A 15,542-nucleotide genomic window follows, 5' to 3' on the forward strand; every position below is an offset into this window, starting at 1 on the left:
TTTTGTTTGGCGCCACCAGCAGGTCGCCATTTTGACCATATATCTGACACGCATACTGATAATGATCTGCTAAATGTCAGCACTGCTTTAAAGTTTCAACTCTGGATCTCATTACACACAATTAGGGCTTAAATACCAATTTGAAAAAAAAATTGTACTTCTGCTCCTCAACTTTCAGCCTCGCTCCCAATCGATTCTGGTAGAGCAAAAACGGCCTCTCGTTCTCTCTGCTGTCATCGCTGTCTGACTCTCAGCTCTCATTGTGTGACTGGTGACAAGTGGGCGAGTTGGTGAAACATCAAGAGACTATGCTGCTCTGTACATGTGAGCGAGAGAGCGAGCAAGAGAGCGATATGGCACTGCAGGCCACTACCGCTGACACTTCTTGTTGCCATAGTAACAGGCTGCTGAAATTTCTGTTTATACTGGATGGAGGTGTTCGTCTAAATACCCCCGTGTGCGCCTTCCCTCCCACCCCGAGGTGCGTGACCCGTCTCCACCTGAATCGCGTGGATGTTGCAAACAGATTGCACACAGACTGACAGCAGCCCTGCAAAAATGGTGGCTTCTCTTAAGTACGCAGAGCTGAATAAACTCAATCGCAGCTGGCTGGGGATGTCTGAGCTGTCACTGCAGGAGACCGATGTGTGAGAGCGAGCGCTACCAGGATGGACATTACTTCGTGACTCATCACTGTGGGCTTCATCCACCAAAGCCCACTCGCCAGGGGTTCACCGGTGCAGGTCTGATGTGACTTTGTTTAAAGAATGAGGGCCTGGGCACAGGTAAGACTTTGGAGATCGGGGACCAGCGTGAGCAAAGCAAGTGGCAAAGAGCTCAGATGAATGTATTTGAATGAAAGTGGAGGGAAAAAGGAGCGCCAACGTTTGATGACGACCTGATGCCTCTTAGTTTATTATTAAAACACAGCAATGCAGGTGTCGGCCTCGAACATCATTAACTCATAAAACTAAAATTGAATTCATCCTGTAAAGCATTTAATGCTGCTATCACACAGTTTAACTGTTTGACAGGTTCAGGTAAGGAACACTTGTAAAGATTGAGGAGGGAAAACCCCCCAAAACAAAGCAATGTGCTGTCACAGGTTGAAAGGTCAATTTGCCTTAAACAACAGGAACCTTTCCCCCGTTTTCCTTTTCTTTAGATCACACAGCGATTTGCAATGTTTTTTTTTTTAATCCATTACTTAAATTAAAGCCTAATATTCTCAATTTGTCTTTGTGTATTTCACTTCGAAAGTGCCCTTTGATTAATCCTAAAGCGGTCCCAAAATTCTGACATGAGAAGGGGAAAATTGCGGGCAGCGTGAAACGGCCTGCAACGCAAACAGCGACAAAGACTTCAGACACGCAGGCTTTGAATGATTAACAGCGCTGCCTTCACGTGGCTGTAGCCTTACTGGGGTTAGGTTAAATAAACAATTGTTCAAATTTAATTACATTCAAAATGATGAGATCAGACCGAGTGGTGCGAGCGAAACGACAATTTGCGTAGTGTTATCTTCACCGCCCGCAGCACAAGCTCCCACCCCACTCCCCCCCTGCTGTGTGACAAAAGGCCTTCGGGCACAGATTTAGGAGAAATTCAATAATTAGAGGAGCGTTAAAAACAAAGCGGCTCATTCGCTCTCACTGGGATTTCTGAAAATTGGAAAGTGTTTTAGAGGAGAGTAAGTCCTGATTCTGCCGCTCGCTAGTTAGTTGCAGTGTTGGATGTATTACAGCGTTTCAGGGCTACAAAACAAAAGCACACACACATACACACACACACACAAAAGGGATTAAATGTGCAACAACTTCAACAAACTGCAACGTTTAAGTCTGAGGAGGCGTAATCCTGTTCTTGTCAAACAAGCAGCTTTTTTTTTTCTTCTTGTTTTCCGATGGAAAATTGGCAACAATGAGCTGAAGCTCATAACTGTGAGGAAGACTGAGAGGAGCTAACATAAGACGGCAGCTTCATCGGCGTGAGTGCGCACGCATTCTCAGCTATCCCAGTCTGCACTGCGTCCCTCTTCGTCCCCTCTGTCGTCCTCATCCGAATCAGCCGCCACCTTCTTCATCCTCATCATGGCGGCCTTGATGCTGCGCTCCAGCTCGTTGTCTCCGCCGCTCGGGACTTCTGCTCGTGCAGGAACCACCTACGCAACGGCAAAGAAATACAGTTCACATTTTAAGTTAGCGCCTGCTGTGAAATCTGTAATCAGTACCAAAAAAGTAGCTAATAACATTATAGTAGAGAGCTACATAGCAATGACCCCGTTGGGATAACACCCGACCCTGGAACTAGAACAGCTAAATGTATTCTAGTCTGTTATAGCATAGGTTTTTACGTATGCATAACTGTGGCTCCACGGTGCAGCAGTTTAGCACATTTGTCTAATATGTGAAAGATCCCTGGGTCGAGACCAGAAGGAGACACAGATCCAGCCTCAGGGGGTCACAAGCGAGTGTACTCCCTGTGCTGGACCCAAGCCTGGATAAATGGAAGGATTGCATCAGGAAGGGCGTGTGGTCTAAAATCTGTGCCAAATCAAATATGTGGCTCCATCCGCTGTGGTGGCTCCTCGGGAAATAAGGGAAGAGCCTAAAGTATGTTGCATGTATACTTGTGAAAGTTGATTCTGTTGATCTGTATTGTAGGGTTTGCAGTGGGTGAAGCGCTGAAGAGGTCACTTGGCTAACATCATCCACAAAATCAACTTTCTGGGCTTATAAAGGAGACGTCTGCATTCTCATAAAATAAAAAAGGAATTTACACGCACAACCTGTGAACAGCTTCATCGACCATTTGTTTAAAATTAGAAGCAAAATACCCAATTTTAAATTTACTAGCACTGTTCAATAATTCACTCCTTTGCTGCGCTAAAAAAGAATCCACACGGGGGAGCTGTTTGTTGTGCACAAGAGTGCACTCAAAGTTCCCATACAGCATGTCTCCTATCAAAAATTAGGACGTGAACGGCTTTTTGTGACAGCTCCTATAGCTTAACTACCTCACGAATGTGTTCTTCACCATTAATAGTCGGTCAGTAAAAAGAAATATTGTACACTGAGAACAAACGAGGTTTAATTTATGTGATCCACGTCCACAGCAAACGGCTCATAGCAAAAATACCGGTGGTCCTTAGTGAAAATGAAACTCGTGTCACATTTACCTAAACACCGATGATCGCATATTACACAAACACAAATAAATTGTGCATTTGTTAGGTAGCATTTTCACATGCAGATTAATTCTTTAGTAAAGACTGATATTTGATATTTGGAAGGTTTTTTTTTTTGGGGGGGGGGGGGGGGGGTTGACACAAACTGAGCCACACTGGCTTTTTTTCCCCACAGGTGAATAACCAACTGTCATCACATTTTTACCAAGTGACACATGCGGTGATGCAATCGTTCTGCAGTAAGCTAGCCGATCAACGTATCAACATCTCACCTTCTTCAGGGTGACTCCCTGTCGGATGGCAGACATCAGACTGCTCCTTGCGTCCCCAGTGGGGCTCGGCGTGCTGGCCGCGGGGACCTTTCGAAGCTTAATCTGTCCACGCTGTAGCGAAGCCAACACTTCGTCCATGGTTCCTACAAAAATACCAAAGTTAAAGGAGAAACACTGTTAAAGTGTAGGGGAAGAAGCTACACTGCTGATGAGCTGGTTCTTAGCTCGCTGTAAGAAACATTATTGAAACAGTTTTGTTGAGTGTGCTCCGTTTCACATGATCTTATGAAAAAGAAGCTCTGCTGGACGTTAGAGTCTCCTTGGAGCAGACAGCGTATATAACCAGGACCACTACTGCAGGTAAAATGCCTCCTCTGGCCCTGTGAGAGAAGTTAGGAATTTAGGACAGAACACTATGTGCAGACACACACACAACCTTCCCAGCAGCCAAACAAAAATCACGTATCCTGCTCCATTCTTTTATTCTTCGTTGGTTTTGTTGGACATGAAGATCTGAATGATACTGCACGTATTTCACCCTCACCTATATTTTGTTTGAGCGTGTTCTTGGCTGGAAATGGAGGGCCCTCTTTTTCACTCAGAGGCATCGGGGCATCCTCTGATGAGGGCGACACTCGGGGGGGAGGCAGCAGTGACAGTGGCGGTGGTGGTGGTGGTGGTGGTGGCGGAGGAGGAGGAGGGGGTGGGGCTGTTGGGGGAGGGGGGATGGCCGTTGGAGGAGGTGGCGCAGCGTAGATTTGGACAGGCATGTCTTTCAGCTGCTGCTTTTTGGCTGGTTTCTTGCGCCTTGGTGCGGGTCGGATGGAGGGAGGGGGTCCTTGAGAAGAGGGAGCAGGGCTGAGGCTGATGATGGACATCGGCTGCGAGGGGCACAGGCTTTCTGGAGAAGACGGCGAAGGCCTGGACTGGGGCGCTTTCAGGATGTACTGGCCCGGTCGCTTCTGGAAAAAAAAAAAAGAAGAAAAAAAAACAACCCATCAGCTGAAGCTCATGCATTAATGTTTTGTTTTAAACAGGCATCTACATGAGATTTAAAAAAGTGGCGGCAGATGTGCATCAAAGCCCCGCACAGTTAAGCACGGACGTAAAAGCTGATCGTTTAAATCAGGGATGTCAAACTCGTTTTATAATGTTGGCCACATACTTTGATCCTAAGTAGGCTGGACCTCCACTTTCTGTCAATGTAAGGTTAAACTACACATTTCATTTCTCATGTATAAGAAAACTAAGTGTAATTTCGGGGGTGCGTCAGTTTTTCTACATAATTAAGAAATACTACTGTAAATAAATGAAAGAAAACTGGCAGCATGACTCCATAGGCTTAAATGATATATAATGGGATAAAAATATGAGAAATAAATGTGTAAAATTCAATGAAAACATCTGTTAGTGCAAACTGTCCTGTGATTAGAAAACAGAACATTTTTTGTTAATTGAATGTCTTTTTTTTTTTTTTTTTTTACAGATTTTCTTAGCAGATACATTCATCTATTTCTTATTTGCCTTAGAGTCTGTATAAATGGCTATGGTGGAGGTCTTTATTAGTTTATTAGTTAGTTCTCCTTCATATTTTCCAAAGCTGTCCAATGGGCCACATTACAGTCTTTGGCAGGACGATTCTGGCCCTCGGGCCTTATGATGACACCCCTGGTTTAAACAAAATAGTCTCACCACAAAGGCTTCTCAGTTCTGGCTTACATACATAATAATTGGTTTGATTTTCCTGCTCACTATGGAATATACAGATGTACTGTCAACAGTGAGCAGAGCATGTAGACGCTCATGAACAAGAGGACACAAGGGAGTGATTTTAAACACAAGAATCAGCCGTCTGAAATCTTGTGGGTGTATTTGTGTGCAGGTGGAACGACATCACAGTGTTGGACTTTCTGCGTGTGTTGCAGAGAGAGAATTTCCTGGGGCCAAAAACTTGTTTCGTAGTGACCTTTGACCACCGAGATCCAACATCATTGTTACATCTGGTTGCCATGACGCCCTGACACAACCACAAATGGGATGTGAGTCTCCACCTGGAATTGAGCCAGCAACCTTTTGCTAACCATGCACATTTGTTAACCACTACACTATGGAGGCATTAAAAAAATACCAAGAGAGCGTTAATGTGGGGTGGCTGTAGCTCAGGTGGCAGAGCAGGTCAGCCACTAATCAGAAGGTCGGTGGTTCGATCCCAGGCTGCCTCCTGGCTGCATGCCAAATATCCTTGGGCAAGATACTAACCACATGTTTTCTTACTGGTGGTGGTCAGAGAGCCCGGTGGCGCCTGTATCCGGCAGCCTCGCCTCTGTCAGTGCGCCCCAGGGCAGCTGTGGCTACAATGTAGCTTGCCATCACCTGTGTGTGAATGGGTGAATGACTGAATGTAGTGTAAAGCGCTTTGGGGTCCTATGGACTAGAAAAGCGCTATACAAATGCAGGCCAATGTTTTGTTTTAAAGCAGGACCATTCATTCAGTCACATGAATCAATGGAATGATTTCTAGTAGTTTCTGACCACTCAAAGTGCTTTAAACTACAAGCCCCCATCTTCTTTTTCATACATATTCATCCTGTGCACATGAGCGCTGCATCTACCGATTTAGAATCATCAGTTAATCTAACATGCATGTCTTTGGACTGCTGGAGGAAGACGGATAACCCCAGGAGGTTTGAATCCTTAATCGCCCGCTCGGCCTTTTTCTCGCTGTGAGGCGACGCAATGCCAGCCACTGCACCACTGTGCCGCCAAATGATGTAGTCATCATCATTACCCAGTCATTATTACTGATGCAGGGCTCTCTTCCTGGGCTCGTAGCTATTCTAGCAGCACTGAGGTTGCTTCAGCTGAATACTAATGCCATTCTTGATTAGGTGTTGACAATGGCATCGCTAACATGCTAGTTTAAGGTAGCGTCTAAGTCTTTTTTAGCAGTCAGCACACTGTAAAGGAGAAGCTGATGGAAATGTCATTAGTTATATTTATATTTAAAGTTAAAACAGAGTCTGACTGTCACACTGAAAATATCACTGGGTCACTGAAGTTAGAAGCCAACAAAGAGCAGTCGTCCACGCACAGTTTGAAGCTCTGGTGTAAGACAGCTCATTACTAACAAGCCCGTCCACAGCCACAGCGCGCCGTCATCAGGACTTCCTCCGACGCGAGGGGTCGAGTGGCTAATAACTGAGCTTTTATTTTTGAGGTGAACTATTACATTAAGAGGGTACGATGCAGCGTCCCCCCGGGTTTTATTAACTCGGAGAGAGCTGCAGGCGAAGGCAGAGCAGAACGAGTGAGAGCGCCTGACCTCTCTGAAGGATCGTAATCGGCTCAGAGTTTTCTCCCGCTCCTTGTCCACCCACTCTTTCCTCCTCTGCTCCTCCTCCTTCTTCTTCTCTCGTTTCTGCAGACAACAGAGGGAGACACTGAGAGGCACAGGAGAGAAACAGCGGCTTTCATTTGCGGCTCCAACAACCTGGCTGACTTACGAGGTGGACCTGGTGATGCTGGTTGAAGACTATGGAGCTCTGTTTTTCCACCAGGTGCTTCTGCTCATGTGCATCTGTGCACTGATCCTAAAGAGAGACAAAACATATCACTTAATCGCTCGAAAATACATTTTAGTCTGTCAGAAATTAGCGACTGTCTGAGCAAATGGTTAAAAAACTTTGAGAAAATGCAACTGCAACACATCCGGATTTTATTTGGAGGCCGTTATTTGTAATTTTCCAATGCCCCTATTTTTTTAACTGCATTCCCTCCCTGTGAATTACTGGAATTAACTATCGAGAGTCTTTAACCAGGCTGCCTTTGCCATTTTTTTTGCTCTGAGTAATACTTTTTTTAAAATCAAATAAGCAAGCAGCCAACAAAAGAGGAAAACATGCCAAGTGCTTCAATTACTATGTCAGCTAAAAATAAACCAATGTAGTAAAAACATTTTAAAAACCCAGCATTTGGCACACGAGGCAGGCGGAGATGTGCCTTTGAAGGATCGATACATTTTTCCTTGGACAAAAAACCCCCAAAACGCTTGAAAGGACCACAGAATATGAAATGATTTCATGTCAGCAGCACTCGCACACACCTTTTTGTTACGCAGGTAAGCTCGGCGGGCACAGATGTTGCCCCTCTTGGTTTCCAGGGTCTGTAGGCGTCTTTTGAGCTGACTGACAGCTGGAGGGTCTGGTTGATGAATACCTGTGTGGACCATGCTCTGCAACTCCTCCGGATCCTCGCACACATCGTAGTACACCACCTCCTCCTTCAGCTCTGAAACACAAACGCAGCCCAGTCACTCCTACATGTCTTCTGTTTATATGGCATCCTCTCCAGCTGTACGTCAGCTGTCGCATCCCATCAGACAACCTAAATAACCAGTGTCATGCCCACTGCTCACGAGCAGCACAGGTAGTTGTCACAGGTAGTGCCAAGGTTACTTTTGTGCCAACTGTAGTTATGCAGCTTACGTGAAGTTAAGAAATCTGTTTACTTCCTGTTTAGGTAGCAAACTTACATCTGATTAAGAGTAAGCGGCTTAACATTGGTAAAATTACTGCTAAATTATAAAAGCATCTCCTCAGCTGCTTATGAAACGTTCTGGGTCTCCTTGGCAACTGCACTAATTGCAGTATTTGCCTTGCAGTAGCTTTCTCCTTATTTACAGAACATCATATCTTCCTCAGTCCTCCAACTTTATGTTCACGAATAACAAATGACAGAGGGCGCGCTGCTGTTTCTTAGCTAGGAAACTACACCTGAGAGCTGTAAAGGTAAATATGCCCACAGCCAAAGTCACCACAGACACAGACAGCAAGATGCACACGCAAACACCTTGGAAGCAAACATGCCCCCTCCCGCGAGGAACAATTAGAGAAACATTTACACGAACAAAATACAGCATTTCCCAGAAGGCACCTCTTTTCCACAACACACTGCCTGACAATCCAACACATTATAATGCAGCGGGGAGGGGGGCATTGTGTAATGTGTCATTTTAATCATAACTGACACAGAGTCTGAAGGGTGCTGAATCAGCGCTGTGGGAATTGTAGTGTTGGGATATATCGTAAGATGCGTTTAGAATATTGGAAAAATTCTATCCTAATATGAATATATTTGTTTAAAATTTCGATAGTACAGTGGCAGTATAATGCCCTCGTAAGTGGACATCAGGCCCTTGTAGAGCAAAATTCAGTATTTTGGTCTAGACAACTCAAAATGTGATGTCCACATATGTGGACGCCAGGTCCTAGAAGGAAGACCTTCAGAAAGCCTGGTTGCTCAAGACTGCTTCAAAAACAAGAAACTCTGTCACCGTGGAGGCTCAAGACTTTTGCAAAACACGTGTATATATACCCAAAATAAATCTGCTGTACAGCACAGCTATGTAAATGTGAGGATACCTTTAATCTGTCGTCTCAGGGTGTCTATCTGAGCCACCAGGAGCTGCTCTTCATTTTTCAGGATTTCAAACTTGGCGTCGTAGAGTTCTAGCTGGGTTTCGTAGAACTGCAGTTCCAGCTGGTCCACAGTGTCCTGCTTCTGGCCGTCCTCAAACGCAGACCTTAAATCGGCCCTCTGGCCTTGGGCTCTCACGGAGAGGTTCTCCAGCTGCAAGGCAACGACAGAAAAATGTTACATCAGCCCCGCTGAAAGGATCATAGCGGTCGTTTGTGGGGAGAAAAAAAAACAAAAAACAGTCGTTTGTATATATACAGTGAATACTTTGTGAGGCAAGTGCTACTTTTTGACAGCTCGCTACCTGTCCTTGAACATTATGATCAAAATAGGCTTTGCTTTCAGCCACGCTACTGGCAAACACACACACACACACACACACACACACACACGATAAATCTGACATAAAAAATTAAGCATTTGTGATGAACTGCCTGTCTGAAGACAGTTTAATCTCTGCAAGCTTTCATGCTGTGATGAAATGAGCTGAAACCAGCAGCTACCTGCAGCATGTGCCATGCATGAGCTTTTGCATTCAAAGCATTCAAAATACAGCCTTAAAATGCTCTTAATTATGTCGAACACAAATACACACACTGCTGGAATATGACACAGCTGCCACAGAGACTGAAGCGGTACACTCACGCAAACATCTGGGATACCCGCAGGCATACTGGCACGCTCTAAAGAGTCACCGAGCTGTGTTGCCACCAGCGCAAGAGTTTGCGTAGGTGTAGCTCGCTGATCTCGTTATGAACACTCGCACACAGCTGCAGATGTAAAGGCTCGGGTTGATTTCACAGTGACGGATGACGCCAGCGTCCTCAAACCTGACTTTTTTTTTTTATTATTTAAAAAGCTTAATGGGATGGGAATGCAGCCGTGTGAAGGTAAAGGTGTTGCGGTTGTTCTCCTTGCTCTTTTCAAGAGCTCAAACGCACAGCATGACCCCCGTGAAGCAGCAAGTGATCCGGTGCCATACCATCCCGAAAAATGCCGTGATCCTGACATGAGAAACATCCTCCTGGTGCAGTCACACATTTGTGTGTAGCTGGCATATTTTGAGTATGCATATATGCACCCAGACACACTCACTTATTCATGCGTGGAGGGGGTTTTTTGTGATCGGGATGGGGGTGTATTGAGGGGATTCTCTATGTTTTCAGAGAAGCTTTATAAATAGATCAAAAGGAACAGAGCAGCCACAGACTCACATCAGACTGGAGTACCGAGTGAATGATACATGAGAGCGAGTAGGCACCGTGTCACATCTCTACTGACTTACAACCACTACAAAAGCAGCGTTGGCCTTGGCACGGAAATAAAGACATGAATGATAATGAAAGTCTTACAACTGCACCACACTCTAGTAAGATGTTACCGAATGTGCTGAGTCATTACAGAACCACTGGAAAAGCAGCTGATACTAATGGAAAAAAAGAAAGAACGAAAGATAAAATGGACACGCACCCTCTCCTTGATGCTGTCTTTCTTGCGGCTGAGGCACATCTCGGTGGCTCTCATGTGCTGCAGGGTTTCTTTGGCCAATAGGAAACGGAGTTTTTCCAGCCTGGGAGCCGCTGACGCCCAGGCAGCGGGTCCAAAACGACACTTATCCTCCTCCATCTGTTTCACCATACCTGGAAATGTGCACAAGGAGCTGTCATATATATATAACGGTTATAATTTTTTCCTTACAAGTGTGAAATGAATCCCATAGCGTAATCATGGAGGCTTTTCTTTTAAAACCATTTCCTCTGAAAACAATCTTTTTGGAGGTTTTGATCATTTACACATTTCATAATTAACCGAAACATCCACGCAGATATAAACACAGCAACTTATACCAGCCAGAGCCTTTGAAGTCTGTGCAAAGTAGGTGACAGTGATGTCCTGAATCGAGGCGACTGCATCCTCTGCTTTTTTTCTCCACTCCTCCGCCTCCTTTTCCAGAGCTGCAATTCTCTTAGGACCCAGTTCCTCAAACTCCAAAGACTTCTGCAGACAACCACAGCAAGCAAAACGGTCTTTACTCAAGGGCTTACCTGTCCGTAAGAAGTATGTATTAACTGTGCATTCATGGGAGCTTTATTCATATTTGGATGAGTGTAAAAACAAATTCTGACCTCTCTTTTCCCTCTAAGTGGACATAAATATTTTCCCTACACCACGCTCACTTTTTACATGTCATTCCCCTTGCTTTCTCCCCAATTTCCTGATACTCTTTACTGTCCTATCAAAATAAAGGCTAAAAATTCCCTTTAAAAAATAATGTTCTTTAACCTACATCACAGAGTTTGAGAACCACACTGGACATAGTGATGCAACAGGTCAGTCTATTCATGAGTGCTGTGTGTGGCTCAGCAATAACGAATGAACCAGTTAAGAGTGAAAGAGACCTTTATGTGATCACTAAAGGACGTATCGGTCAGTGCTGTGCAAAAGTCTTGAGCCAACTCTCATTTCTTTATGTGCTTCCAAGGAGTCAGACTTAGAGAAGACACCTAACAATGCCGCATGAATTACTGAAGCATGGACCAGTGTTTACACAGAAGAGACAACTTAGTAAAAAAAACATTTTATTCACTGTGCTATTAGCTGAAGACTTAGCAGCAGCTCAGCATCATGTACAGTGTGTCCTTAAAAAGACTGGGTAAGTGGAGGACAAAAGAAGAAGTGGCAGGTCTAAAATCTGTCTACAGCAGGTAAACAGCATGTGGAAGTCATGTCTTTAAGAAACAGGAATACATCCAGCAAAGTCCTGACACAGGATCTGAGAGATCCTTGTGATGTTTTAGTTGATCCATCTACTGGTCAACGAAGTAAAGAAGCGATTCTTAAGGAAGGGAAACAGGGAGAAAAGGCTGAGGTGTGCCAAACTACATAAGAACTAGACTGACAAATCACTGACAACAGATCTTATGGAGTGATGAACCCAAATTTGACATTTTTGGTTCAAATCACTGTCAGTGAGTGTTTACAGCCATCTATAAAACACAGTGGAGGCTCCATCGTGGTTTGGGGCTACGTTTCATTCAGGGGCGTTGTCAAAACTGCTGGAATTATGAACACAGAAAAGTACCATCACATTTTGGTCCATGTTATCAAGAAAGCACCTAATTGGCAACGCCTTCATTTCTCATCATAACAATGATCCCAAACAAACTGTGAGTGCAGTAAAAGTATACCTGGATAGAGAAACACATAATAAAACACCATCAGTCACAGACTGGCCTCCCCAGAGCCTGGACCTCAACTTTACTGAAGCAGTGCGGGATCAGCTTGACAGACAACAGAACAAAAGGCAGCAAACATCCAAAGAAAAGTTTTGAATGTCCTTAAAGAAGCCTGGAGAATTATTCCTGAAGACTAAAAGAAATTACGAGATTGTTCAGGCTGTGTTGAAGAAACTTTGTACAATTCTAACAAGCTTAAAAGTCAATCTCTGTTTTTGCCTCACATACTGTATATTTTAGCTATGTTTATATGTTTTGATAAATCACTGCAATATTTCACATTTTCCTAGCAAAATATAAAGAAATGAGGGGGTGGCTCAAGACTTTTGCACAGTATTGTAAAATCCTCCCTTTTTTTATTTTCATCAAAATCTTAAATTTCTGATATTAACACTAAGTACATCCCCTGCATATAATCGTGTAAAACATTCTGACAACGTGTGTATTTACAAGGATGTCCATCTTGTAAAGGCAGGCCAGCTCTCTCATGTCCCTGAAAGGCTGAAGCAGGTACTGGAAGAAAGTCGTGGCGACAGTCGCCAGGTCCTGGTAGGCCTCGTCTTCTTCCTCGTAGATGCTGAGCAGCATGACCATCCTGTCAGCACCGCTGTGACTTTGTAGCAGCTGTGGAGACAAAAAAAACTTAAACACCATGATCTGGGTTTACCCTGAGCACACAGCTTAGTTTTGCTCTGTATGACTTTTCATACTCAGAATGAACCAATCCAATCCGTGCCAGCTAACACAAGAGTCGATAACTAGGCCTTTCAGAATACAACTTGGGTGGGCTGAAGGTAGACTTGTGAAGACACTTCAAGATGAGGTTAGTGGTTGAACACCACGGGGATTCTTGGACCTGGTTCTGCGGTGTTGACCGCTGAAGTCAAACAAATTCAGGTATTAAAAAACATTTTATGTGAGAGTGATGAAATATTTGGAACTGAGACTTTTTTTTTTTTGGAGAGTGAGATCTTGGTTAAGAAAATGTTAAATCGCTTGGATTCAAAATATGTAAATAGTTGGAAAATCAAGTGTTATCTATGCCCTGACATCTTCCAGCATACAATGGGAACAATGTTTGCTTTAGCCATTAAAAACAATCAACACAGCACCACAAACCTGCATCTGAGACAGCATAAGCAAAAGCTGGATAAGATGTCATAAAGGTATCATTTACAGCAGAACCGTAACAGTGGTTTATGTAGACATAATACCGGCACCGAGTACAGATTCTGATACATTTATTCTACTCGTAGCGGTGCCATCAACAGTTTTTCTTACAGGTCCACTTGCTCGTTGTTTCTGTGACCAATTCTTGATCAGAACCTTACATCTGTGTAAGGAAACAAACCAGCACAACAAGCACATTTTCAGCTCAGCGAGCTACATCATGATGTCTGTGGAAACAGGTACAGTGTGGGCATGTAAAAACTCAGCTACCATAACTCAGACCACATTATTTTGATAAAAGGACATGATAAGCTTGGAGGCATGCATTCCAGCGATCTCCAGTGGATCTCGAATGGAACTAGATTTCTGTTTTGATGTCAAGCTGACGTATTATGCTCTTCAAATGCTTCATTGGTCTATTGGCTGTCATTTGACTGCTTTTACTTCCATTTGCATGTGAAACAAACTAAACAGAGCTAAAGGGTCAGATTGCAGGTTGAAGCAGCAAACAAAGACCAGTGCTGGTGGTGTTGCAACATCTAGAGCCTTGGCTGGAACAGCAGCTGTGGTTTGCTGTGTCATGGTAGACCTGATTTAGGCTCACACCACCACTTAGAGGTGCTAATATGGCAGACTAGACCTTTAAACTTCTTGGGATTAGAGAGCATGCAGTCTTTCTCAGACTTCAGACTTCAGGGACTCATGTTTCTAAGGTGTTGTAAGACTTCTATCATAGATGGGGCACCAAACAGATACAGGGCCAGTGTTGCTGATACCGATGCCAATACTTTTGCCCTATAAAATGTAGATTACAAAGGGGAGAACAGTGTACCATGATTACTGATTGATTCATCATTAATTTACACATTCTGAACACATTTTAATGACCACTAAATCACTGTGATTTTTACTTTCCACATTAATTAATTAATTAACACAAGGTGTTTGGAAACTGATTTTCTGGAGACCTGGAATGTAAATGTGCACATTTATTTAACAAAATCCAGTGGGCATACTGCACTTAGGGAACAAAAACAGTCTCAGTCCTATCGCGTTGGTATCGATATTAGATCGATCCGCCCACCTCTACGCCTCACCTGTCTCAGGTGACCCTTGGCCCTTGACATCTCCTCCTGCAAGCTTTTCTTTTTGAACTCCTGTAAATTCTCAAAGTACTCCTCGACATCTCGGTCATCCTGTGCGAACAAGGTGTCGAGAACGATCTTCCGTCCGCAGAGGTCAATAGCGGTGCTGAAATACTTCTCGAGTTTCCTACACGGGGTGTCATAGTCCTTCTCCTCGTCATTGTCTGGACCTGATCTCCTATTCAGGAAGAGCAAGTCCCAAATGTTGCCCTCTTCAAACTCCGTCAAATCCGGGAAGCAGCCTCCCAGGACGTCGGCCACGCAGGTGAACTGCTGGTGGACGTGCTTCAGATCGCTGACGGAGAAGAGTCCTGCCCAGCTCATCTGAGGGTCGTCGGCGGCAGGCTCGGATTTGCGCTTCTGCCGCTGTAACGTCCGGTTATGGCAGGTGACGGCGAACTTACACTCGATAACGTTCCACTGTACGATGAAGCCCAGTTTAAAGGCCTCATCTTCCTCAAATATGTTGCTTTTAACGGCCACCCACCCCTCCAGACTGTCTAGCCGCTCACACTCTATGCTGTTCATCTTAAAAAGAGATATTTCACCCTGGCCGAGAAGCTGCTGGCTCTGTTTACAACGTCCGCCATTTGTGTGACGTCAGTTGCCTTCACCAGCCCCGGAAGTTATCGGTCAATATGAGCTAACGGTTTTACTAACACAGATATCTACCTTTTAAAGAATACGCTGTTTTGACAAAGAATAGTAACCACGAAAAACCTAGACTGGGTCACTAAGAGCAGGCGGGTCCCATTACAGAAATGTCTAATCCAATGCGTTTGATATGTCTTAAACTAAAGTTTACGAGGAACCTTGAATGCACCATAAGCCTCTGGTACTGCCTTTAACTTTGACCTTTAAATCACATGTTCGGGGATTTCCAAATCCTAAAAATAAAAGCATTTAACTTTTAGTTGTTGTTCCTTTACAATGTCAGCATATCTCAGACCTCTGCAGACTTTCGACCACGTTTAATGAATCTATTTCATTAATAACGAACTTCCTGTGTAGATGTTTGGCATGCCTGTGAAATGTGAGCAAACACAGTCCCATCTAT

General features: G+C 44.2%; 1 protein-coding gene across 1 annotated transcript; it reads right to left on the bottom strand.

Annotated features, from left to right (window-relative positions):
* Positions 1–1,582: 1,582 nt before the first annotated feature.
* whamm (WASP homolog associated with actin, golgi membranes and microtubules) lies at positions 1,583–15,071 on the bottom strand. Its single transcript, XM_085348640.1, has 11 exons — positions 14,438–15,071; positions 12,621–12,794; positions 10,782–10,932; positions 10,405–10,574; positions 8,880–9,087; positions 7,562–7,746; positions 6,963–7,049; positions 6,782–6,877; positions 4,004–4,421; positions 3,460–3,602; positions 1,583–2,161 (listed from the first exon to the last, which is right to left on the bottom strand). Exons 1-11 carry the CDS (start codon positions 15,011–15,013, stop codon positions 2,006–2,008), a joined length of 2,364 nt encoding a protein of 787 aa, XP_085204766.1. The 5' UTR covers positions 15,014–15,071; the 3' UTR covers positions 1,583–2,005.
* Between the last annotated feature and the right edge of the window lie 471 nt (positions 15,072–15,542).

The sequence above is a fragment of the Diplotaxodon limnothrissa genome, linkage group LG1 (genome assembly GCF_057381915.1).
Source record: "Diplotaxodon limnothrissa isolate DT_005_m linkage group LG1, D_limnothrissa_male_GT1.1, whole genome shotgun sequence".
In the NCBI taxonomy this organism is placed as follows: Eukaryota; Metazoa; Chordata; class Actinopteri; order Cichliformes; family Cichlidae; genus Diplotaxodon; species Diplotaxodon limnothrissa.